At 53.1% G+C, this 23,743-nt stretch overlaps 1 protein-coding gene across 1 annotated transcript; it reads left to right on the forward strand.

Moving 5' to 3' along the window:
- The first annotated feature begins 1,009 nt into the window (after positions 1–1,009).
- On the forward strand, positions 1,010–23,336 carry CDHR1 (cadherin related family member 1). The gene is made up of 17 exons (XM_044236589.1): positions 1,010–1,081; positions 1,662–1,757; positions 2,729–2,874; positions 3,888–3,938; positions 5,109–5,198; positions 6,374–6,460; positions 7,700–7,816; positions 8,891–9,034; positions 10,734–10,812; positions 12,375–12,475; positions 15,299–15,502; positions 16,001–16,153; positions 17,877–18,041; positions 18,543–18,610; positions 19,108–19,336; positions 19,995–20,252; positions 20,942–23,336. Exons 1-17 carry the CDS (start codon positions 1,027–1,029, stop codon positions 21,476–21,478), a joined length of 2,580 nt encoding a protein of 859 aa, XP_044092524.1. The 5' UTR covers positions 1,010–1,026; the 3' UTR covers positions 21,479–23,336.
- The last annotated feature ends 407 nt before the right edge of the window (positions 23,337–23,743 follow it).

Genomic DNA, 23,743 nt, shown 5'->3' on the forward strand with positions numbered 1-23,743 from the left:
TCCCTGCTGCACACCACGTATGTGGACCCTCATTAGTGACCACATTAACGATCCAGCGCCTGGAGGTTAGGACAGGAAAGAGTGGGGATCCCAGTGAGGTGGGCCTGATACTCCTCCCCATTTGCTCCTCTCCTAACCCTCCTCTTTGTCTTTTGATCCCAGACCCCACCCCAAGCCGGAGGCACTATCCCTGGAACCTGTTTGCCCTGGAGGGCACCCTCCACTCCCGCCCTGCCAATCCACCCGCTTCTGCGCATTTTTCCTCCCAGGAGGGACCCCTCTAGTCTCAGGCTAGTCTGTTTCCCGCCTACCGCCCTCTTACAGCCCGGAATGATCAGGCTCAGAGTGCCAAACTCCCTCAAAGTCACAGTGGAAGTTCATAAAAAGGGAAACCTCCAGCGGAGCCCCCCAAACCAGGAGAGACTATGGACTCTGAAAAACAATCTGAGGGGTTTGAAGTGGCGGGGGGGTGGGAGGTTGGGGTACCAGGTGGTGGGTATTACAGAGGGCACGGATTGCATGGAGCACTGGGTGTGGTGAAAAAATAATGAATACTGTTTTTCTAAAAATAAATAAATTGAAAAAAAAAAAGCGCCGATTTTCCAGTGTCCTGCTCAAGGCCATCTAGGAGTAGACACCGTCCTGGTCCCCCCTTTTTCCCCGCTCCTCCCCGCTGCGGAGCGGGGACCCTTCGGCGCCGGTGTTCCAGACCTGGGCGAAGGGGGCGTGGTAGGGAGAGGAGTTCGCCACCACCCCTCCCGGCCCCGCCCGCTGCTGGGAGCCTGTCCGCTCACCTCCGCGCTCACTAATTGGTCTCTTCTGACAGCCGGCGCGAGCGCTCCAGCTGCGCGGATCCGAGCGGTGTCATCCGCTTAGCGCCCTCGCGCCACCCAGCGCCCCCGCCCCACGCCCCTCCCGCCGCCGCCGCCCCCACTTTCGGCTCTGCACTCCGAGCGACCCGGGGCATGCTCCGCGCTCCTGCGCCCGGCCCTGCTGCGGCGAACGACTCTGTCCGCCCGCGGAGACATGAGGCGCAGCCCGGGGGCCGCCCTGGTCCTGGGGCTGCTGCGCCTCTGCCTGGGTGAGTGGCCGAGCGCGGGGTCGGGCTAAGCGCGGGTGCGGGCATTGCCCGAGTGGGCGCTGAGGGAGAGCCCTGGCCGCTCATTTCCATGGTGGGACTCGGGCGGGGAGACGGGACGCGGCGGGGTGGGGCGATCCTTCCACCTGCCGGCCTGGGCGGCTACCCTGGAGACACCCCGGTTTGGAGCCAGGATCATCTGCTGCCCTTGTCTTCTTCAGAAGGGAGGTTTGGTGATTGCTTTGAAGGCTGCTGGGGCAGAGGAGGGTGCCCCAGCTCCCAGTGTGACCTTGGCCAGGGCACCGTCCCTCTCTGGGCGCGGGGTTCCAGGTCTGTCCATTGGTGGGTTGAGATTGGCCACTGCCTGGGTTCTAAGTGCCCCAGATGGTGCGCGTCCCTGACAAGCCTGAGCCGAGTCTGAGCCTGCAGGAGGTGGCGGTGGAAGGACCCCTTCGCAGCTCCCAGCCCAGTCTGACGGTGTGCAGGAGGTTGGGGAGGGGACTCCCAGCCCGGCCAGACTGGGACCACGCAGGTGTGAAGCTGTCCCTCCCTGTGTCTGTTCTCCTGCCTGTTCTCTCCCTAGCCCAGGCCAATTTTGCCCCCCACTTCTTCGACAACGGGGTGGGCAGCACCAACGGAAACATGGCCCTGTTCAGCCTTCCGGAGGACACCCCTGTAGGTGAGTACCCCTGGCACCTGCCCTCTATTGGTTTGTCAGAGGGTGGCCCTCATTCCCCTGGATACAAGGACTGAACCCGTGACTCCTCTGAGCCTATGGAGACACCCAGTGCCAGGCTGTGGGCCCTCTGGGGCACCCTGTTTGTGCTCTGAGTTCCCCAGGGCAGTTGCAGGAAAGGAGGTCACGGCTGTCATGGAGACTTAAGCCAGGCCAGTTCTGGAGACCCAGCTGCGGCTGCAGGGCCCAGAGACAGGGCCACCCTAGACAGCAGGCAGCAGTTGGCAGCTTGATGAGAAACCCGAAGCTTGGCCACAGCACTGCCCCTTACTCACTGTTGTGACCTTGAGCAAATAGATTTACCTCCTGGAGCTTCGGAGCTTGGGATCTTTAGGCTTTAAACAGACCTAAGAAAGTCCAACTTGCTGGGGTATGCATGAGAAAGGGGGAAGGGGGAAAGAAGAGGTTCTCCCTTCTTCCCTCTCCCTCTGTCTGGGTTGGGAACACTGAGCAGGATAGCAGTGTAAAAAATGCATCTACTTAGAAATCCCCAAAGAACTAATTCAAACATGGAGGCATAACGCTGCACCCTGGGTCACCCCTCCTGTCTTAATGGCTCCTCCCTTTTCTCCCACCCCCCCCATACCAGGGAACCCCAGTCTTGGCTCCTGGGACTGGAAGAAGCCCTGGGGTTAGGCACAGCAGCCCTGAAGCTCCTCTGTCATCTGTATTACGGCTTACAGTCCGCACAGTGACTGACACTAACATCTCCCTGACAGTTGTAAAGAAAAGGGTGGGGGGTAGGAAGCAGCCCGTGGGGGTGAGACAGTAGCCACTGCTCACTTCGGCTCAGGACCTTTAGCACTGGATTGAATCCCTGCCTTAGAAACAGCTGAATCCTTGGTCTGAATAGATGCCACTTTTAGGAAATTTGGGTCCCAGATTCTAGTCTCCCCTTTTGTGTCTCCTTCCAGGTTCTCATGTTTATACTCTAAATGGGACAGATCCCGAGGGAGACCCTGTCTCCTACCACATCAGCTTTGACCCCAGTGCTAGAAGTGTCTTTTCTGTTGATCCCAATTTTGGAAACATCACCTTGGTTGAAGAGCTGGACAGAGAGGTATGGAGAGGTGTGAGAAGTGCTATCTCTCAGGTGTGCAGACAAACCTATGTGGGCTGGAAGTTTCCCTAGAGGTCATCCCTGGAGAGATCCTGTAAGCCACAGAAAACTGACAGCAGATCAGGACTGGAAAGAGTACTTTTTTTTTTTTTTTTTTTAATATGTAACCTCTATGCCCAACATTGGACCTGAACTCATAACCCCAGGATCAAGAGTTGCATGTTCTATTGACTGAGGCAGCCTGGGAAAGAGTGGGTTTAGAGAGCGGGTCTGAGTTTGGTAAATTTCTACCCCTCTATCCCTCTGCACCTTTCTGAACCTACAGGTGCTGGGGCCTGGGCTACATTGCTTTTTTGAGCCCCACACCCAGATGTTGGGCCTCGTGGACCCCATAACTGAACCTACACTGTGGGCTTACTGCCAGCTCTTGTCCGACAGCTGACTTACCCTGCTGCAGGCCAGGGTCGAGAAAAGAAAGTTGGGTCTCAGAGGCTGCTGTAGGGACCACGAGGGGGAATTATCACCATGCACCCCTCCCCAGCACTCCTGGGGGCCTGTTGACCTCAATACCCTTCCTCACTGGGCTCCCACCATGGGCTAGGGAGTGCTTGAGACACTGCAGACCTGGACCATGGAACACAGAGAGGTGTGGGAGAGATGGGGAGGATGGGGAGGAAGAGAAGGGAAAGAAGAAAAAAGGGAAAAGTCCAGCTTGCTGGGATGTCCAGCATGCTGGGTTAGTGTCTTTCCTCATTCTAGCAGGGGTGCTATTCTTTCTCAGTGCCTCAGTACTACTGTGGGTTTATGAGAACCCCTGATGTGCCAAGACCCGAAACAAGGTCTCAAACATGGCCAGAGGCAGATTTTGGTCACCCTGCCTTGCACCAGGGCTCCCTTGACATGCACAGGTCTGCTCTGGGGGGCTCAGTGGGGGCAGGGAGAGTCTTCCCCTGCCTCAGGGTCCCCAGGTACATCAGACTCCCGGACACTCACTGGAGCTTTATACTTTACAGAGGGAGGATGAGATTGAAGCCATCATCAGCATTTCCGATGGCGTGAATCTGGTAAGTGTGCCCCTGAGCCAACCTCCTGGCGGCACCTGCTCCCTAGGCTTGCCCACAGCTTCTCCTCCCTCCTAGGGGCTCTCTGGTAAATCCAAGCCGAGGCCCTCCAATGTGCCCACAGGACAGGGCTGCACCAGGGGAGGCCAGTGGGGATGTGTTCCCATCTGCCTTCTCCAACCAGCTCCTGTCCTGCCACCCACCCCCTAGGTCTGGGGCCCCAGACCTAGCTGCTCCTTTACCTCCTCCCCCACAGACACCGCTCCCACCCGGCCCTCATCAGTGCTTACCGGGGTGATTGCAGGGGTTCCCCAGCTTTCAGGCTACCTGACCACAGTCCATCTCTGAAGTTCAGCCAGAGCCATTCCCGTGAAACTTCAGGCCTGGCCAAAGCTTGGCTGCAGAAGCACTCACAGCAGGTCCCCACTGCCCTCAGAATGTGGGCCCCAGTCTGGCCCTCAGAGCCTCCCCATCTAGCACTATCTGCCTCGCCCACCTTCCCTCTCACGTTCACCTTCCTGAACATCTAGCCCCAAATCTGCTTATGTTCTCTGAACTCATCATACATGCCACTCCTCTTGCCTTTGCATATGCTGTTCCTTCTTCCGGGCATACCTTTCCACCTCTTTCACTCTCACCTGCTGAGGAGCTTAAATCTCACTCCTCCGTGAAGCCTTTCTGCCGTCCCCACCACTGGCTGGACTAGGTGCCTCTTCTCGGGGCCTCTGGAGACAGCCTCTTAGACCATGTGCCTACAAACCCAAGGGGTGCGTTTACCTAGGCCATCGTGCCCCCAGACTCAGATAGCACAGGGGGATGACCACAGTGCCTGACATGCTCCTGTTAGCACCCTGCGTGAGAGCACCACCTTTCTTTTATACTGGGACCTTGTTCTGCTGTCCCATTCTGCAAAACACGCGCCATTGGAAGGTATCTTCTGTCTCTGGAATGGAGGGCAGTGTTCGCACCTAGTTGTTGCTTCGTAGTATTTGTTGTGTGAATGAAGAAAGAAAGAAAGGAAGGAAGGAGGGAAGGAAGGGAGAGAGGGAGGGAGGGGATGAAGAAGGAGAGACACCAGGCAGAGACATACATCTTGGCTATTAGAGGCCACTGTCTCTTTATTGCCCAGAAAGTCTCACTGCCCCAACTCCTGTTCCCTTTGCCCCTTCTCAGGTGAAAGAAAAAGTCACGATCCTGGTGACCGATGCCAATGATGAGGCCCCCAGTTTCATCCAGGAGCCCTACGTTGTCCAGGTTCCTGAGGTGAGCAAGAGGCCTCTAGGCAGAGCCAATGCACTCCATCCCCAGACTCAGCCCAGCCTTCCCCCTGGGCTGCCCTGTGACCTGCCCCCAGGGGACCAACCCCAGAGTGATGAACACCTCCTCATGCTAACTGCCCTCCACCCTCCGGAGAATCCCCACTTCATGTCTTCCCCTCACCTCTGTTGCCATCCCCTCACACATTCTTTTTTATCCACAGGAATGTCCATTTCCCATTTTCTGTTATATGTTTATTGTGGAAATTTGAAATATATAGAAAAGTAGAAAAAAAAAATTTCTCCAGCCTGAGAGAATATTGTCAAATTTTGGTGTTGTTCTCTCTAGTCATTTTGGGATTACTGGATTTATTTTGTTTATTTTATTTACATAATTGTGACAATACTAAACATATGCTTTCTGTATGCTGTTTTTCACTTAATTTCACAACATAATGCACAAGAAGCATTTCCTCAGTAATTGTGAAGTTTAGGCAACTGTCGTCTTAATAGTTTCCACTTAGTGCATAGTCCATCATTGACTGGATGAGTCCTTTACATCTGGATGTTTAAGATGCTTCAGATTTTTGCTGTCATAAGAAACATCAAATTCTGAACATTAAACATCAACATAAAACTTCCATATAGCTAATTAGTATCATTTCCTTAAGAAATGGTCCAAGACGTGAAGTGCCGAGGTTGAAAGCGTGAGTTACCAGAGCAGCACGCGCTGGCTCTCTCCCCTCGGGTGTGTCTCCCCATCCCTCCCCAACACTGGGGATTCTCGAATTTTTTAATGTTTGCTAATTCAGTAGGAGGAAGATACTTCCTTTGGGCTCTAAATGGTATGTACGCGATCCCTGGTAATGTGGAATGTGTCTATTAACCATTTCCGCACTTCATGTTCAAACGCTTTGTCTAACTGGAGTCTTATTTTGAGAGAATGTCTGTTCCCGCCTTTCTTTCCCCTTCCTTCGTCCCTGCACCCACTTACCTATGCTGACTTTGGCTGCCTCCTCCCCAGCGGGGTTCCCTGGTTAATCCTCCCCTCTTCACCTCTATTCAGCCCTTCACTCCCTGACTCCATCTCCATCTTTCTATACCCCCCCCTCCCCTGAGCATTCTCTCCCTCACTGCCCTGGGACTGACCCCTCCCCCAACCCCATGGCTGTGACCCCTCAGGACTTACCTACTGGGAGCAGTATCATGAAGGTGCATGCGGTGGACAAGGACACAGGCTCTGGAGGGAGTGTCACCTACTTCTTGCAGGTAAGAAGGGGCACACTGGTTATTACCCGGGGCCCGGGCTAGAAGGGACTCCTGGATGGCCACCGCCACCTCCATCGCCAAGGCTCCGAGTCAGCACCTCCACTCTTCCCAAAAATGGTCAGAGATGTCACGTCAGCTTCTCAGGGCTGGGCAGGGCTGGTGGGGAGGTGAGAGGAGTGTGGGTGGAGGCCATCCTCCCCTGACCGGCCCATCCTGGCTCCGTCTGCGTTCCCTGTCACCCTTTCCCTGGATCTCCAGGACCCTCAGCTCTCTACCCCCAACCCCTTCCCCAGGAGAGGTCTGGGCACATTACACCCACACAGGGTGGGGGAAAAAAAAAAAAACAAAAAAACCTGCCTGGCCTAGAACTGAGGAGAGGAAAAAGGGCGAAAAGGGGATCTGTCAGGAGGAACAGAGTGATGACACCCCCGCCCCCCCCTTTCCATTCCCCCAACCCTGTCAAAGGCAGAGACCCCTTCCCGCACCTCATCCTCCTCCCTGGGCTCCGCAGGAACCAGCCACACCTCTCACAGCTGCTGGTCCTGGGGCTGCTCCTCAGCTCCCCCAAGGGTTAGTCCCTTGCTCTCACAACTGTCAAGGCGGTACAGCCTGGTGGCTGATGACAAGGCTCCTGGAGAAATCCCCCAGGCTCCACCTGTACCGGAAAGAAGCCACCCCACTCCTGGGGGGGCCTTCACCCCCTCATCTAGCTCTCCCAGCTCTCGCTCCTCATGGGCAGAGCCCGAAAGGTGCAAGCCCATCCTCACAGGTTCTTGTGGGGATTAAATACATGTGCAGCTCTAATAACAGCTTGTGACACACAGTAGCCCTTTTCCAGCTTGAGGATCACCTCCTGTCCCCACCCAGCCTCCACCATCCCCCAGGCCGCCTGTGACTGGCCCCTAGGCCCTTCCTTGTTGAGGTTCATGATCCTGAAGCTTGTCTCGACCACTGTGGCTTCTGAGCCCTGACACTCTCTAGGTTAGAGCACTCTGCTGCCATGTCTACCTGCTGGAAAGTCCAGGCCGGAGCTGAGCTGGAAGCTGGGCAGCAAGAAGGCTAGGGCCCTACCAGGAACATGTTGAGGGATGGGAGGGGCACCTTCGGGGCCCGCAAGGCCAGCGTTCCTGTGACAGAGCACGCAAAGCAGCCATTCCTGGGCCCATCAGACGCAAAGCAGCCATTCCTGGGCCAGCCTGGGTCCCCCTCCGAGGACTAGCGTGCCCCTCATTCTTACAGAATGTGCACGCCACCAAATTCGCCCTGGACCACCACAGCGGCGTGCTGCGCCTCCGGGCTGGGGCCACCCTGGACTACGAGAAGGCTCGGGCCCATTTTGTCACCGTGGTTGCCAAGGTAACAGAGAAGGAGGCACTGGGAGCCTCTGGTCTTCCTTCAGCTTTATCATGGGAAGCGGGCCTGGGGACTGGAACAAAGAGTTCGGTTCTGCAAGGGAGTGGGGGCGCTTTTGAGGGCTGAAGGTATGATGGCGGCAGGGGTGGGGGGGGTGCGGCTGCTCAGAACCTCTGTTGATGTGGACCCTGCCTGGACATGGACATAGTCTCCAGGGAGGCTGGAGTGTGGGGGCTGGAGAGGGTATATTCTGTTCTGGAAGATGGTGTATGTCCCGTGACAGGCCAGGTTCCCCTTCTGAGGACCAGGTGGCCATGGCTTGGAGACCCGGGCCCCCTCCCATCCCCCCACAGCCTGGTCTCTAGGCGCTTCCCTCTCTCTGCCTGGGCTTGCTCACCTCACCCTCTCTGGGTGATCAGTGACTCTCTCTGCACCTGGGGTTTCTTATCTGCCCACCCCTGAGGCTAAGCAGTTCCTCAGATTTCTAAAGAGCAGGGAGTGGGAGCCGCAAGTCAGCGGGTGCTCCGCCAAGGTGGCGCTCTGTCCCCTGAGTGGGGGGATGGCCCAGCTGTCCCTCTGGGCTCAACATTGTCTCTTCCAGGAACAGGAAGGCTCTTGCTGGTCATGTATGGCTGCAGGCCATCCCTCTGCAGCCCGTAGCACCTGCCCAAAGCTCCTCAACGGCTGGGCTTCCTGGGCACACACCTACATCATACGGCCCCTGTTGTGCTCTTAGTAGGTTCTCAGGAGCTGGAGGCTCGGCTCCCGGCAGGAAGGGGAGTTTGGCACTGACCCCTCCTCTTCCATTTGTCCAACATAATTTCCCAGGAGAAGGAACTCACTCTTTTTCCCAAAGGAGCACTTGAGTGCCTAGGGCCTACCAGGCGCTGACTAAAGACCTCCATGCATCAGCTCATTTCAGTAACCTCTTCGAGGAGGAACTGAACTCCAGGTGACACAGGAGCAGACAAAAATCAGAGAGGGAAGCTGGTTTTGAGGCCAGGAAGTGGCAGACGCCAGATGCCACCGGGGGCCATCCAGGGCCCAACCTCTCTTCACTCTCTGGTTCTCTCCCAGGATGGCGGAGGGAGATTGCGAGGGGCCAACATGATATTCTCCACCACCACTACAGTCACAGTCAATGTGGAGGATGTGCAGGACATGCCCCCCGTCTTCGTGGGCACACCCTACTACGGCTATGTGTATGAGGACACCCTTCCGGTGGGTGGCTGGCCCCTCAGCCCAGTGTCCCCTCCAGACAGCACTGCCCTGGGATCCCCTGTGGCTTGGCTCACATGGCTGGCTCTGGATGGGTCCAGGCTCAGCCCCTGTGCATGTCCTTTTGCCAGTGGGAGTGGAAGGGAGAGGAAGCAGGTGCTGGTGTGTGGAGCGCCTGCTGGGTGCCAAGACTGTGACAGGCATTTCTTCCCTCATTCAAACTTACTCTAATCCAGCTGCTGATGTTCTACCCCTCAATAGGGCTGAGAACAGGGGCTGGCAGGTGGCCCATTGCCTTGGTTTGGGTGAGGCCTTTTCTACACCACAGGCGGGCAAGAGGGGTGAGATTCCTTTATGCCTCCCTAGCTCCAAGCCCCCTAGCTTGGGGTCGCTTTGACCAGTGGTTGTCCTGAAGGTCCAGTTTCAAGGCCAGCCTCAGCTTCCTCCCCTTCAGTACAGTCTTTGCCCCGATGTTTTGGTGACTATGCTTGTCTTCAGGCCTCTCAGGGAAGGTCCTGCCCCCAACCCTGGCATCTAAGGGCTGGCCTCTTCTCTACCTCTGAGTCCTCAGCCTCCAAGCACCCAGCCAATCTCCCTGCTGTGCCTTTAGCCTCTGCCTAAAATGCGCCCCCAGGCCTGAGACTCCTTGCCCTTCTCAGGTCACCCCAGGCACTGTTTTCCTTGACATCTTCAGCTGAGATGGGAGCTCTCTTCTCCGCTCCCACACTCTCCCCATCCCGCCTTGGGATACATCCATGTATTTACTTGTCCCCACCTCAGACAGACTAAGAGCTCCGTGGAGGCAGAGACCAGGCTGGAACAAACTTCCCAAAGACTCTGTAGAACTGAACCACATTGTCACTTTCCCTTCCCCTGGTCTGATGATTCTAGACTTGAGGAGATAACGAAAGCACTTTCTAAGGACCGCTCACATGCTGGGCCCAAGTTAAGGTACCTCTTGTCCAGAAGCTGGCAGCTGAGTGGTAGAGATGAGCACAGAGTGAGGGAGAAATGGCGGGTTCCTCTGGTGGGGGCCAAAGGCAGGGCCGGGGGAGGCCAGCTGTCCTGCCAGGAGCTAAGGGTGGAAAGCATTGCTGAGGGAGAGCAGGCAGCATGGGGACAGTCAAGAGGCAGCCATGAGTGTGGACAGGTGGAGGAGAAGGGCCTGAGCAGAGGGCTTAGAAGAGGGCGGCAGGCTAAGGTGCAGCAGGCTGGTTAGTTGTGCCATCCCTGCCCAAACCAAACCCCGGCATTAGACCCTTCTCACCCGTCTCTGACTCTCCCTCCGTCTACCTCCAAAGGCAAAAGGTGGATGAGGCAGCAAGGGTGAGGCTTGAGGGCTGGATAGTGGAGGCCAGAGCTGAGTGTGTGTGTGGGAAAGGAGGGTTGTGAGGAAGAGGCCTACTTGGGGGGCCTGAGTGTCGCTGGGTGGCCATGTGCTAACCTATGTGGTGGGGAGAAGCAGGGCTCAGGCTGTCCCTCCAGCCCACTGCTGCCCCCCCCCGGCCCTGCCTTTGGCCCTCCGGGGAGAGCAGTGGGTGCTCCGATCTCCCTGTAGAACTGGTGTGGGGCCCCACAGAGGCCTGGTCCTTTTCTTGGGTGGCAGGAGCACCTCCCCTCTGATGGGGGCAAGTATTTTGGGGGAGGGGAGAGCCCCAGCCATACCGGTTGGCCTCAGGCAGCTGCTTCTGTTCCCCCAAAGGGCTCAGAGGTACTGATGGTGGTTGCCATGGATGGAGATCGAGGCAAACCCAACCAAATTGTCTACAGCCTCTTGAATGGTAAGTCTGGGCAACTTTGAGGACAGGCCTGTGGCTGGACTGCAGCTCCTACTTCCTGGGTGACTAGAGTGACCTGCCCAGATCTCTCTCGGTCCCAGTTTTCTCATTTGTAAAGACGGAAGTACAAGATGTATTAAGTAGGGGGTCTGGGTCCCTCCAGGAGGTGACAAGTCTCTTGGGCATGTGCTCCTGTTTGTCACTATGTCCAGCAACAGGGAGAGAAGCATGGGGGGGGGCACCGAAAACAATGTGGGTGGCTCCAACTCATGTCCCTTCACCCTGGGCACACGCTGATTAACAAGAGGGAATGGCCACATTTCTTACACTTTTAAAATTACTGGTTTTTTTTCCCTGTCTTTTTTTTTTTTTTTTTTTTTTTTTTAGAAGAGGAAGGGGCAGAGGGAGAGAGAGAGAATCCTAAGCAGGCTCTACTCCCAGCACAAAGCCTGACATGGGTCTTGATCCCATGACCCTGAGATCACGACCTGAGCCAAAACCAAGAGGCAGATGCTTAACTGACCGAGCCACCGAGTCACCCCTCTCATTTTTTTACATTTCTGGCCTAGAGCATATAGTTGAATTAAGAGAATTAAATGCAACGATGATAGGACATTTCCTACCGTAAGCCCTATATATGGACAAGAAAACTGAGGCTCAGAGAAGCTAAAGGGGCATCCCACATTCCCATTTGATTTGAAACTAAGTCTTTCTCCAAGACTCTTTTTTGCATAACTGAGCAGCAACTGAGCAGGTCATGGTGGCCCCGGGTGGGTGGGTTCTATGGCCCTCAGTAGCCAGTCCCCACAGGCCCAGGCCCCTCAGTGGGATGGTCACGCTTGGTGCCTGATCACAGATGTGCACATGTCTCTGTGCTCTCATTCAGACCCTTCCCCTCCCTGACCCTATCCCCGGGATATGCCTGGTGCACACTCTCCCTCCAACAGCTCACCTATGCGTGAATGTGCCCCCATCACTTACAGGCTCCTTTCCTCAGGCACACAGACACCCCCACCAGACCCCACCCTCACCCCATTGCTCCCCGTCCCTGACCTTCACCTCTGCAGCCTTCCCACAATTACCCAGCACCTACCTTCCCCATCTCTTCTCTCCTCTCCCTCCTCTGTTCTTCTCTTGCAGCCTCTGGCCTCTTTCTTCCCTTTTTTCCTTTCTCTCCTCTCTCTCTCCCTCCTTGTCTCCTTATCTCGGTGTCTGTTTCTCCTTTTCTGTTGCCGTCACACACACGCATGTGCGTGCACACACACACACACACACATGCATACACACGGCAGTAAGAGAAGCCAGTTCTATGAAACTTGAAAGCCAGACTCAGAAGTGAGTTTAAGTCCCAACTCTACACGTGCTGTGAAATCTTAGAAAAATGCCTTAGCCCTTCTGAAACTCAGTTTCCTCATTGGCAAGATCCAGCTGATAGAGAAATACAATACAGACCTCAATGAGGGAATGAACACCTGAGGAGCACGGGGCACCCAGCCTGACCTGGCTCCTCTGCGCCTCCCGTGGCCATGTTTGGAACTGCAGGGAACGTCTTTCCCCCTTGACAGGGAGTGATGGAGCCTTTGAAATTAATGAGACGTCTGGAGTCATCTCAGTCATGCAGAGCCCTGCCCAGCTCAGGAGAGAGGTGTATGAGCTGCACGTACAGGTACCCTCCCTCTAGCTTGGCCCTTCCTCCTACCCTCCGGCCCTGGGAGATACCAAAGTTGATGAGACCCAGCCCACCTCCAGCACCCCACCTTCTACCCAGGGAAGGAGCTAGCTGCTGCTCCAAAGAGCACCTACCTCACATAGCCTGGGTGAATGTTGCAGCAGACACACAGAGCCCCTGGCAAGGGGAGACGTGAATTCACAAGGAGGTAGGACTGAAGCAGCAAGGTCTTGAACATGGGGAGGACCCAGCAGGTGGAGATCAGTGAGGGGCACCACTGGTGGGGGTGAGGGTGAACTGGAGGCACCGTGGGCTAGGAGAGCCACGTGAGGCAAGGCTGGAGGTGAGAGCACATGACGGACTAGGGAGGCAGCAAGGAGTCGTGAGCTAGAGCCGTGACTAGAACTAGAGTTCACGGGCAGCATGTAGACAGAGAAACAGTTGGATCCAGGCTGGGGCCAGAGGAGTGAAAGCCCTGAATATGAGATACAGTTTTTATCCTGGAACAGGGCCAGCTTTGTGGGCATGTGGTCTATGTAATTACACAGGGATCACCGTCAGAAGGTTCCCATGCTGGGCGTAATGCTCTGCTCTTGCTGTTTTGAAATCCTTAATAATTTTTTAACAAGATTTTAAAACAATTTTTTTAAAAGATTTTACCCATTTATTTGACAGAGAGAGATCACAAGTAGGCAGAGGCAGGCAGAGAGAGAGGAAGGGAAGCAAGTTCCCTGCTGAGCAGAGAGCCCGATGTGGGACTCGATCCCAGGACGCTGGGATCATGACCTGAGCCGAAGGCAGCTGCTTAACCAACTGAGCCACCCAGGCGTCTCCCTTTAAAACAATTTTTAAGAAAATTTTTGTTAGAGAATATTTTCATTTTTCACTGGGTCTGCAAATTATGTCGCTGGTTCTCCCCAAGAGAAGTAAAGAGACACTGAAGGGTTTTGAACATGATTAGAGTCTTGTTAAAAAGCTCATCTGTCTGCTTTAGACCAGGGGTGGAGGGGCAAGGGGATGGCGGGTTTCAGATTCAGAGTTTGGCAAACAAAGATTTCCAGGACCTAGTCCTGGCAGCAGGAAGTTTGTGTGTCTGGAAGAAATCCAGGACTCTGCATGTTCTAATCTCTCAAGTGACTCTGGCACCAGTTCCAGCCTAAAATTTGAGAACACTGGTCCCACCTTGAGTTTGGAGGAAACTGGATGAGAGGCAGGGAGGCAAAGCCATTAGTTAAGAAGGCCCTTGGGGATGGAGGGAGGTGGAATAGCAGAAATAGACAAATTGCAAAATATGAAGGAGGCTGACTCCACAGAATGTGGCTGTGAGGGGTAAGGGAAGGGACAGGGATGGGGCGTCTGGAGAGGTGCCATGCCATCAGGAGCACAGGAGAGGAGGCCGGCTAGGAAGGACAGGTATGGAAAGCTTCTCTGTCTCAGGAGCATTCAGGTTGAACACACAACTTGGATATACAAGTTTGGAACCTGGGGAGACAGTGTCAGCATACAGGCAGCTGTGGAAGGATGGTTTTGGGGAATGGGGTTGCCCAAAAAGTGGCCATGGGGACAGAGGAGCACTGGCTGAGAATGCAGCTGTGGGGGCACTGGAGGCTGAGTGAGGATTGTGGGGGGTGGAGGGGCAGGTGAGGGAAATCCAGGAGCAATTGGAGAGGTAGAGAGGAGCCTGCCAAGAGCAGAGTCACATTAGCAGAGGACACTCAGGAAGGCAAAGGAGGTGACAGTGCTGCATGCAGCATGGAAATTGGTGTGAAGGATCTCTGTTGGGGATGGGCTGAGAGAGGAGGAGGCATTAGGAAATGGAGGTGTAAGCTTCTGAGAAGGGATCCAGGATAGCAGCTAGGGTGTGACAGAGTGGTTCCCAGGAGCAGAGTTTCAGGATAGGTAAGACAGAGCATGCTTAAAGAACAAGGGCAGGGAGGTCCTTGATAGTATCTGTCACAAGGAGTGGTTCACATGGAGCCTGTGGATTCTCAGCCCTGGCTTTGCCACCCATGTTAGTTATCGTTGCTGTGTCACCACACCTCCCCTCCCTACAGCCTCCCTGTGGCCAAATGGACGCCAGGACAGAATGTGGCAGAGCTGGGATTTGATCCCATATGTCTCAGGAGGCAAAGAGGGGCCAGTGTGGGGAGATGGAGAGAGCGCTGGTTAAGGAATCAGACACACCTGAGTTCTTTCTGTTCCAGCTCTGCTACTCACTAGCTGTGTGACCCCAGGTGACTACTTCACCCCTCTGTGCCTCATCTGAGAAACGGGATCAGTACTAGCACCATATTGTTGCCTGTGGCTGTTGTAACGTTTCCGCAAACTTAGGGTCTTAAAACAGCTCACATTTGTATCTCGCAGTTTCTGTGGGCCAGGATTCCAGGTTAGCCGGGTCCACAGATGCGAGATCTCTCATGTAGCTGCCATCAGATTGTCAGCCAGGACTGGGTTCTCTTGACTGTGGAAGGATCGGCTTCCAGGCTCACATGATTATGGGCAGAATTTAGTTCCTAGTGTCCTGTAGGCTAGAGATCACCATTAGCTCCTTGAGACATGCGCCTCTCCAACATAGCTACTCGTCTCACCAGAGCCAGCAAGAGAGACAGTCTGCTAGAAAACAGAAGTTACAATCTTCATGGTCTAATCACTAAGTATACGCCATCACCATTGCCATGTGCTATCCGAAGTCAGTTGCTAGGGCAGGCCACACTTAAAGAGAGGGGATTATACAAGAGGATGAACACGTGGAGGCGGGGATCCATGGGGCCATCTTGGAGTCTCCTGCCACACAGCAATAGCCACCTGCCCCCACCCCAGGTGACTGAGGTCAGCTCTGCCGGGATCCCAGCCGCCCAGGCCATGGTCCCAGTCACCATCAGGATCGTGGACCTCAACAACCATCCGCCTACGTTCTATGGTGAGAGTGGACCCCAGAACAGATTTGAGCTGTCCATGTACGAGCACCCACCTCAGGGAGAGATCCTGCGGGGCCTCAAGATCACCGTCAACGACTCAGACCAGGTGTGTGGTCCTGCCTTCCACCCTGTCTTCCAAGGGACTTGAGCTGAGTGCGCACCAGCCTTTCACTGCTTCTGTCCCAAGGGCCTGGCAGGTCGCAAAATGAATGAAACAAGAAGGTGTAACCAAGAGAGAGATGGGGGAGAGTAGCTAACCACAGACTGTCTGCTTAGCCTAAGGACATTCACAGTCAGTTGAAAAGTAAAGCCAGCCAAACAGAGGTCCCTCTGTATTAGGTCCTCCGGGGAGTTTTTGTGACCACTTCCCATTACCTCCTCTGCCCGGCAGAGGGCTGGGCTGTGAGCGTTTGTTACCTGACTTAGTCTCCATAGCCTGCTAAGTCTTTTTGATTCTCCATGGCCTGGCTGACAGAAAGAAGTAATAATACTCACCTGCCAGGGTTAAGGGCATACGGAAGGCTCCTCGCTTAGCATGACTCTCTAATGAGTTTCTATTCTCACTCGTCTTCCCCGTTGCCTCCCTCCAAACTCTGTGGTCCAGGGAGCCAATGCCAAATTCAACCTGCGGCTGGTGGGACCTGGGGGCATCTTCCGAGTGGTCCCACTGACAGTCCTGAATGAAGCCCAAGTCACCATCATTGTGGAGAACTCAGCCGCCATTGACTTTGAAAAGTTCAAAGTGCTAACCTTTAAGGTAGGTGATGCTTCGCACTGCCCTGAATGGGGGGGGTCCTAGGAGCTCATAGCAGATCCTGGATTCATTCCTGAGGGGGCCCTGTCACCTCCTGCCCCTTCTGGCCCTCCTTTTTTCCTCTCAGTTCCTCTGCCCCTCCTGCTGACTGGGGGAGCAGGAATGGGGGCAGGGAGGGAAGAAAGGGAGGGTAAAAAGAGCCTGCTCCTCCTGCTCACACAGCCTCACTAAGCCCCTGTTCCTAAATTATCATTGTCCCAAGAAAGCACTGGCATTCAAGGTGCCATATTAATAGACTGAGACAGAAAAACTGTTTGATTATCAAGATAAATGTATTTCTCATAGGTGTTTGACATCCATCTGATTCTGATAAAAACTTAAGTAGAAGTTAAAAAAATACTCCTTTGTATCTGATTTTTTAAAATTATGAACATCTGTAAATAATGAATATTAGATATAAACATAAATACTATTTATTAATAAAAAGGAAAAACATACTTCACTAATATTATTTAAACTGTTACAATTATTTATAATTATGCCTACATATACCACTAGAGCAAGTGCCATGCTTAGAAGTGAGAATCTAAAGCTTCTTATGAAGTCAGAAACAAATTGTGGGGGCCTGCTATCACTGCTGTTATTTAGCACTATTCCTGGAGTAATGTTATTTTTGAGTAAAGAAAGGAAATAAGAAGTATGAATGTTAGAAAGGAAGGAACAAAATTATCATTGTTTGTAGGTGGTGTTTTTGTTTGCTTAGACAAATCTAAGAAATGTTGGAAAAACAAACACAGCAAAGTTGCTAACATGATTGATTACAAACTTAATACACAAAATTTGAGTATTCCTACATAAGAAAAATAGCAAAGAGAATAATGGAATAAAAGGTCCTCTTTTATAATAACAACTAAAAGATAAAATTCCTATTTATTAGGATAATAAGAAATATACAGCATCTAAATAACCAAAAAAGCACAAGAATTTAACAAAGGGATATAAAGAAAGCAAGAAGTGTAAAGGTGTACTTTGTTTTAAAAAATGCGAAGTCTCATCAAGTGAATAAAGAATCCAATATCATTCCAATTAAGTCTTATGTGGAATTTCCTTTGGGGACAGGGAGGGGGATTGACATTACTCTGATTTTTATCTGGAGAAATAAACTTGTAAGAATAGTCAGGAAAACAGAAAGAATATGAGGCAAGAACTTCCCTAACAAATATTAAATTATATTATATAACAAAATAATTTTTAAAATTGAAACTGAAAAGGAGTAAGGAAATCAATGGGACAAAAGAAATTGGCCCAAATACAACTATACGAAGGCCTTTCAAGACAGTGGGCCTTCGAAGTGCCCCTGCAGGCGCCTGGGGTGGCTCAGTGGGTTAAAGCCTCTGCCTTCAGCTCAGGTCCTGATCCCAGGGTCCTGGGATCGAGCCCCACATCAGGCTCTCTGCTCCACGGGGAGCCTGCTTCCTCTTCTTACTCTGCCTGCCTCTCTGCCTACTTGTGATCTCTGTCTGTCAAATAAATAAATAAAATATTAAAAAAAAAAAAAAAAAAAAGAAGTGCCCCCTGCAGGTGGCGGCAGTCATCACAGGCTGGTGGTGGAGATTGAAGTGGTACAGGGCAGGTGTGCGCCCGACCCTGCTGGGACAGGGAGTGGGAAGGCTTTCTGCCCCGTGACCACTGCCCAGACAAGTCCTTATTTTCTTTCCTTCCTCAGCTACTGGCCATTGAAGTGAACACTCCAGAGAAGTTCAGCTCCACAGCAGATGTTGTGATCCAGCTCCTGGACACCAATGACAATGTCCCCAAGTTCACCTCCCACTACTACATTGCCAGAATCCCTGAGAATTCTCCAGGAGGCTCCAACGTGGTGGCTGTCACAGTGGGTTGAGGTCTAGCCCAGGGACTGGAGCTGTGGTTAGGAGCCCCTACTGAAGGAGGCTTGATGAAATCAGAGAGACCTGGGCTCCAGTTTGAACCACAAAGTCCATACGCATTAACTGTGTCCTTGGACAAGCTACTTGACCTCTCTGAAGCTTAGTTTCTTCTTCTGTACAATGGGGATAACAATACCTCTCAGGACTCTAAGGAAGACATAGGCAAAAACCCCGAAGTCAGGGCACAGGATCCATCTTCTTTTCCTTTCTCTTTTACAAAGGAGGGATATATGCCTTCTAGATCTAAACCTTTTCGTTGATCTAGGAGGTTGAGACCTCCTGGGTAGAAAGCTAGGGCTCTGGAGTAGGCCTTCAGATCAGTTTCTGCCCAGTTGGGTAAACCCCAAATCCCCTTGTGTTGCCAGGGAAAGCAGCCCTCAGATACATGAGCTGCCAACATTCCCCAACAAAGGACAGGGACCACTTAAGAGCTTTCTCTCTTCCAGGCTGTAGATCCAGACACAGGTCCGTGGGGCGAAGTGAAATACTCCATCTATGGGTCTGGAGCAGACCCGTAAGTAGATCCAGAGTTCTGGAAAGAGCCTTGGGCAAGGGATTTGGGAGGCAGAGGGCAGAGGGGATCTGGGCGGAAAGCAGGAGGGACCTAGACCGGGTTGGAGAAATGAATACAAGCCCAGTGGGGGAAAGGAAAGCAGTAGAGACCCTGAAGCAGAGGTTCAGGGATCTAAGAGAAGAAGGGTCACTATCATGGCTGGAGCTAGGGAGGGGTAGGCTCTGGGTGGAAAGGGAAGGGCTGTGAGTCTGAGCCTGGGTAAGTTCAGGGTTAAGAGGTGGGTGAGTAAATGGGTGGGCCTGGGTCCATCAGACTGCAGGGCTGGGGAAAGGATCAGGTGAGCTGCTTTGGAGAAGCTGCATAATGCATTAGAGGTAGGTCACTCCTGCAGGTGTGCGTGCGTGTGTGTGTGTGTGTGTGTGTGCGTGCACGCTTGTGCCTGTATGCATGCACCTGTGCTTGTGCACACCCAAGCCTGGGCTCCCTATGCCTGGCAGCTTCCTGATCCATCCATCCACTGGGATCATCTACACCCAGCCCTGGGCCATCCTGGATGCTGAGGCCACAGCCAGGTACAACTTCTACGTGAAGGCAGAGGACATGGAGGGCAAATACAGCCTGGCCGAGGTCTTTGTCACTCTCTTGGATGTCAATGACCACTACCCGCAGTTTGGAAAGAGTATCCAGGAGAAGACAATGGTGCTGGGGACACCGGTGAAAATTGAGGTGAGCTTTGAAGGCAACAAAGCTTCCCTAAAAGCCTTGTTCTAGCTGCTCCAAGCGGCACTATAACAGAAGAATTTATTTTAAAATAAAGCTAGTGGCTTCCCAATATGAGCAGAGGATTTTAAGGTTCATTATACATCCCATCCCCAACTCAACCCAGAAATAACCTCTAAGAGAGAAACTATTATTGCCACTTTACAAAGGAAGCAATTGAGGCTTGGGTAGCTTAAGTGTTTGGGGTGCTTTTGTTCACACAGTTGGTCTGCCTGTTTTCAGAGCAGCGCTGAGCAAACTGTCTTGCTAATGTGGAAGAAGCATGAACTCTGAAACCCAAGGGACTTGACTTTGAATCCCATCTCCCCTCCTTCTCTATATCCATCCTTAGACAAGTCACTTATCATCCAAAAAAAATTTTTTTTCTTTTTTAACAATACCTACCGCCCAGACTTGTTCTGAGGACGGAATGGTGTAATACATATAGGGGGCCTGGCACAGACCCTGGCTCATTCAATACTTCTCCCAACTCCAGTCTACTCCAGGTAGGGCTAGGATCATTTCCCTTCAACCCAGCAAGCCACATATGATTTATTGGTTTAGCCAGGGCACACAAGTGTTGTCCTCGAAGCCCAGCTCTGTCCAACCCTCCCCCCACACACAGGCCACGGACCAGGACGCAGAAGAGCCCAACAATCTGGTGGACTATTCCATCACACACGTCGAGCCAGCCAACGTGTTCGACATCGATGTGCACACGGGGGAGATCCGGCTCAAGAACTCCATCCGCTCCCTCGATGCCCTGCACAACATTACACCTGGCGGGGACTTCACATGGTCCCTAGAGGTGCAGGCCAAGGACCGTGGCTCCCCATCCTTCAGCACCACAGCCTTACTCAAGATTGACATCACAGACACCGAGGTGGGTACCAAATCTGCGTCGGGGAGAGGGTCAGAGGGCCAGCTCGGGCCTTGCTGCCGTGTCATCAGAGGAACAAAGACCATCTCCAGCCTTCCTCCAAGAGACACTCAATGCTAGCAAAGGCTGCTTCTGCCATCAGACACATAGGCTTTGGAATCAAATAGAAATCCTGTTGCAACAGCGTTTAACAGTGTGATTTGGGGCTTTGCCCAGCCTCTTCTTCCTTTCCTGTAAAATGGGAATAGTGATGGCTCTTTCACATGGGTGTTAAAAGGCAGAAGTAAAATCATGGTACATAGTTCTCAGATCAGTATCTGGCAGAAAATCATCACTTAAGAGGGGTTCTGATTCACTTGGACAGAAGAGGCCCTCCATAACCAAAGGTAAGCAATCCCCTAATCTCTCAAGAAGAGAGTCCAGCTAATGTGGTAGTTCTTAATCTGAAATAGGTTGTTTGCATTATGCTCTCTTGCTGTGCATTTTTCTAGAGAACTGTATGCATCACATTTTCTCTGTGTGCATTTTTTCTGGACCAAAGCCCATGGTGCTCATCAGATTCTCCAGGGATGCCTGACCCCAGAACGATGTTTTTTTAAACCATTAGGCTTCAGGGAGCTCATGAGCCCTGCTCTGTCCTCCAGGGACTGGGCAGGAGTCACAGAAGGCAATGGAATGGCTCTCTCTTCCAGATGCTGTCCCGAAGCCCCATGGCTGCCTTCCTGATGCAGACCAAAGACAACCCCATGAAGGCTGTGGGTGTCCTGGCTGGCATCATGGCCATCATCGTGGCCATAACTGTCCTCATCTCCACTGCCACCTTCTGGCGCAATAAGAAGTCCAACAAGATCCTTCCCGTGCGGCGCGTGCTCCGTAAGCGGCCCAGCCCTGCGCCCCGGGCTGTGCGCATCGAATGGCTCAAGTTCAAAAGGACCAAGGCTGCTGCCAAGTTTGTGCTCAAAGAGGATCCTTCCAATGAGAACTGCAACAACAACAGCCTAGGAAGCACACTGCCCCCCAAAGCCCCAGCTCCCCCTCCACCACCCACAATGGCGCCCAAGATGGGCGTGGCCCCCTGGACTGTGCCTACAGTCTCTGGCTCACTCACCCCTCAGCAACCCCAACGGTCACCAAAACCCAAGGTGGGAAGCCCTGTCCAATCAGCTCTGGTCTCCGAGCTCAGGCAGAAGTTTGAGAAGAAGAATGTAGGCAATAAGGCTTACTTCTAGCATGTGTCCTGTGGACCCTCATTTCCCCAGCCCAGTTGTCCTACACTTGGACCACGCTCTCTGCCATCTGCTCCTTAGGGTCACCTCTGTTTTGGACCATGATGTAAGCCCCATATCCATGGCTCTAGATACGCCTTGGATGAAGGATTTTTCTGTTTATGGGATGCAACTGGCAAATACTTCCTCATCACCCAGATTGTTGGCACAGCTCTGATGCTCCCCATTCCACAGAGGCTGGAAATCCACAAAGAGCCAGCTCTGGGTGTCTTCTGCTCACCAACCTCAGACCTCACAGAGTCCCTCAAGTCCTCCTGGACCCTCAGCATCCTCAGTTGAGGACCAGGGCCCTGGCTGCATGTAGCAAGGCTAAGGGAGACCTGGATCCTAAAGACTCCAGCTAAGAGCAGGAGCAGGAAAAGGAGTCAGCCCTGGCTAAGATTGTGGTCAGTGACCCCTGCAGGTTGTAGGAGAGTGAGTGCATCAGGGCAGGGCCATGATGCACTGAAAACTCACACCGACTGTGGGGCTGATCCCCAGAGCTATTGGAAAGATGGGGGTTGGTGTCTGGGCAGAGTCTGTGGCCCCCTGCTGTACTGACACGGGACCAGGGGACAGAGGTATGAGAGACCCCAGCCAGGGCTGTCCTGGGTGGGCCCAGAAATGTCCAGGCTGGAGCCCTGCAGTGGTCCTAGAGACACCCAGAAGAGCTCAAGCCCGTCCCTAAGGCGCTGCCCCATCACGAGTCCTGAAAGAGACAGGGCAGGGCTGAATTTTAGAGAGATCTGTTTTTAATCCTTCTCACATGGTATAACCTTGGGAATGCCGTTTAAATTCCCTGAACATTCACTTCCTCATCTGTAAAATGAAGTAAATCTGTCCTCACTGCCTCACTCGCAGGGCCAAGGTGAAGATTGAAGAAAATGAGATAACAAGGGCTTTCACCAAGTGCAAAGCATCACAAATGTAGAGTATTTTTCTGCAGGCCAATTCTCTGGGGGTAAACTCTTCCAGAAAGTATTAGGAGCCTTTCAAGCTGTTCTGCCAAGCACCCCTAGGAGGGCCTGTGCTGGGTTTGAGTGCAGCCCCTGATCCATGGTGGCCAGAGCTGGACGATGTCACTGGCCTTGACTGAGGCTCCCCCAGTTTCATCCTCCCCCACCACATCTCCCCATGCCGCCCTGGCCAGCCACCGTCAGGAAGGACCAAAGCCAGGCAGCACATGAAGCCCAAGCCTCCGTTTTGCCAAGAAGACAAATGGGTTTCCAAGGGAGGAGTGATTGCTAGAGACCACACAGCAGGTTGGTAGCAGAGACCTGATTGGAGGGTCCTGAGTTCTCGATGTTTTCCCCTGACTGAGCATACCTCGTCAGCTTGTGACAACCTGCCACAGGAGAGAAGACACGCAGGCCTCTATGCTTAGCGCGAGGAAGTTCTTCCCAACTTCAAGGAACCCTGCTTTATGAGGAGTCTGGCCATGTGCAGGGGGAGGGAAGTAGAACAGTTCTTTGCATCTTGCTCCCCTCACTAATAACTGCTCTGGAGTGTCATCGGTGATTTTATTTAAACCGATTATATGCACATGCACTTTTCTTGATCTCTGAGTCTGTGTGTCAACGTGTTACTCAGATATGCCGATGTGTAAGCTCGTGGCTGGGGTTTTTGCAGTCCCTACCCCGGAGTGTATTAAGAAGTGAAATCTAACAAGCTGGGAATCCCGGACTGAACAAAGAGGCATTGTGCAACGTATATTTCAGGAGGGCACCGCGCTGGACCAAGTTTGTCCCGTACGGGAAATGCGACATCCTTCCAATTTGCATGCGATCAACCTCTTTTGTAAATGGTCAATAAAATCTGTTAAGCAAGGGCCAAGATGACCTCCTGCTCCCTCCTTGCGTGTGTGTTAGCTGACCCACAGGATCAGTCTCCCGGACAGCCAGGCTCCTGGCTCCTTCGGCAGGTGGATCCATCCCCCAGCCCCCAGATCTGACTCTGAGGGAGGCTGCAAACCTTTGTCCGAAGGGCCACACATATACTTCTAATAGTAATATTTGCAGGGCTTGTCTATCCGACTGTGCCCCTCAGGGGCCTGGACTGGGCTTTTCTCCTGAGTAGGACAAGCCCCAACAGGGTTGCTTGGGAGGGAATGGACTCTGGAGCTAGAGCTAATTAACCCCCAGCCCAGCCCATTGAAGGCAGGGATTGGGAGGCCTGACATGGACACAAAAGCCTGGGCAGCCGTGCAGTCTCTGGGACAGTGGTCATGAG

The sequence above is a fragment of the Neovison vison genome, chromosome 2, assembly GCF_020171115.1.
Source record: "Neovison vison isolate M4711 chromosome 2, ASM_NN_V1, whole genome shotgun sequence".
NCBI classification, from domain to species: Eukaryota; Metazoa; Chordata; class Mammalia; order Carnivora; family Mustelidae; genus Neogale; species Neogale vison.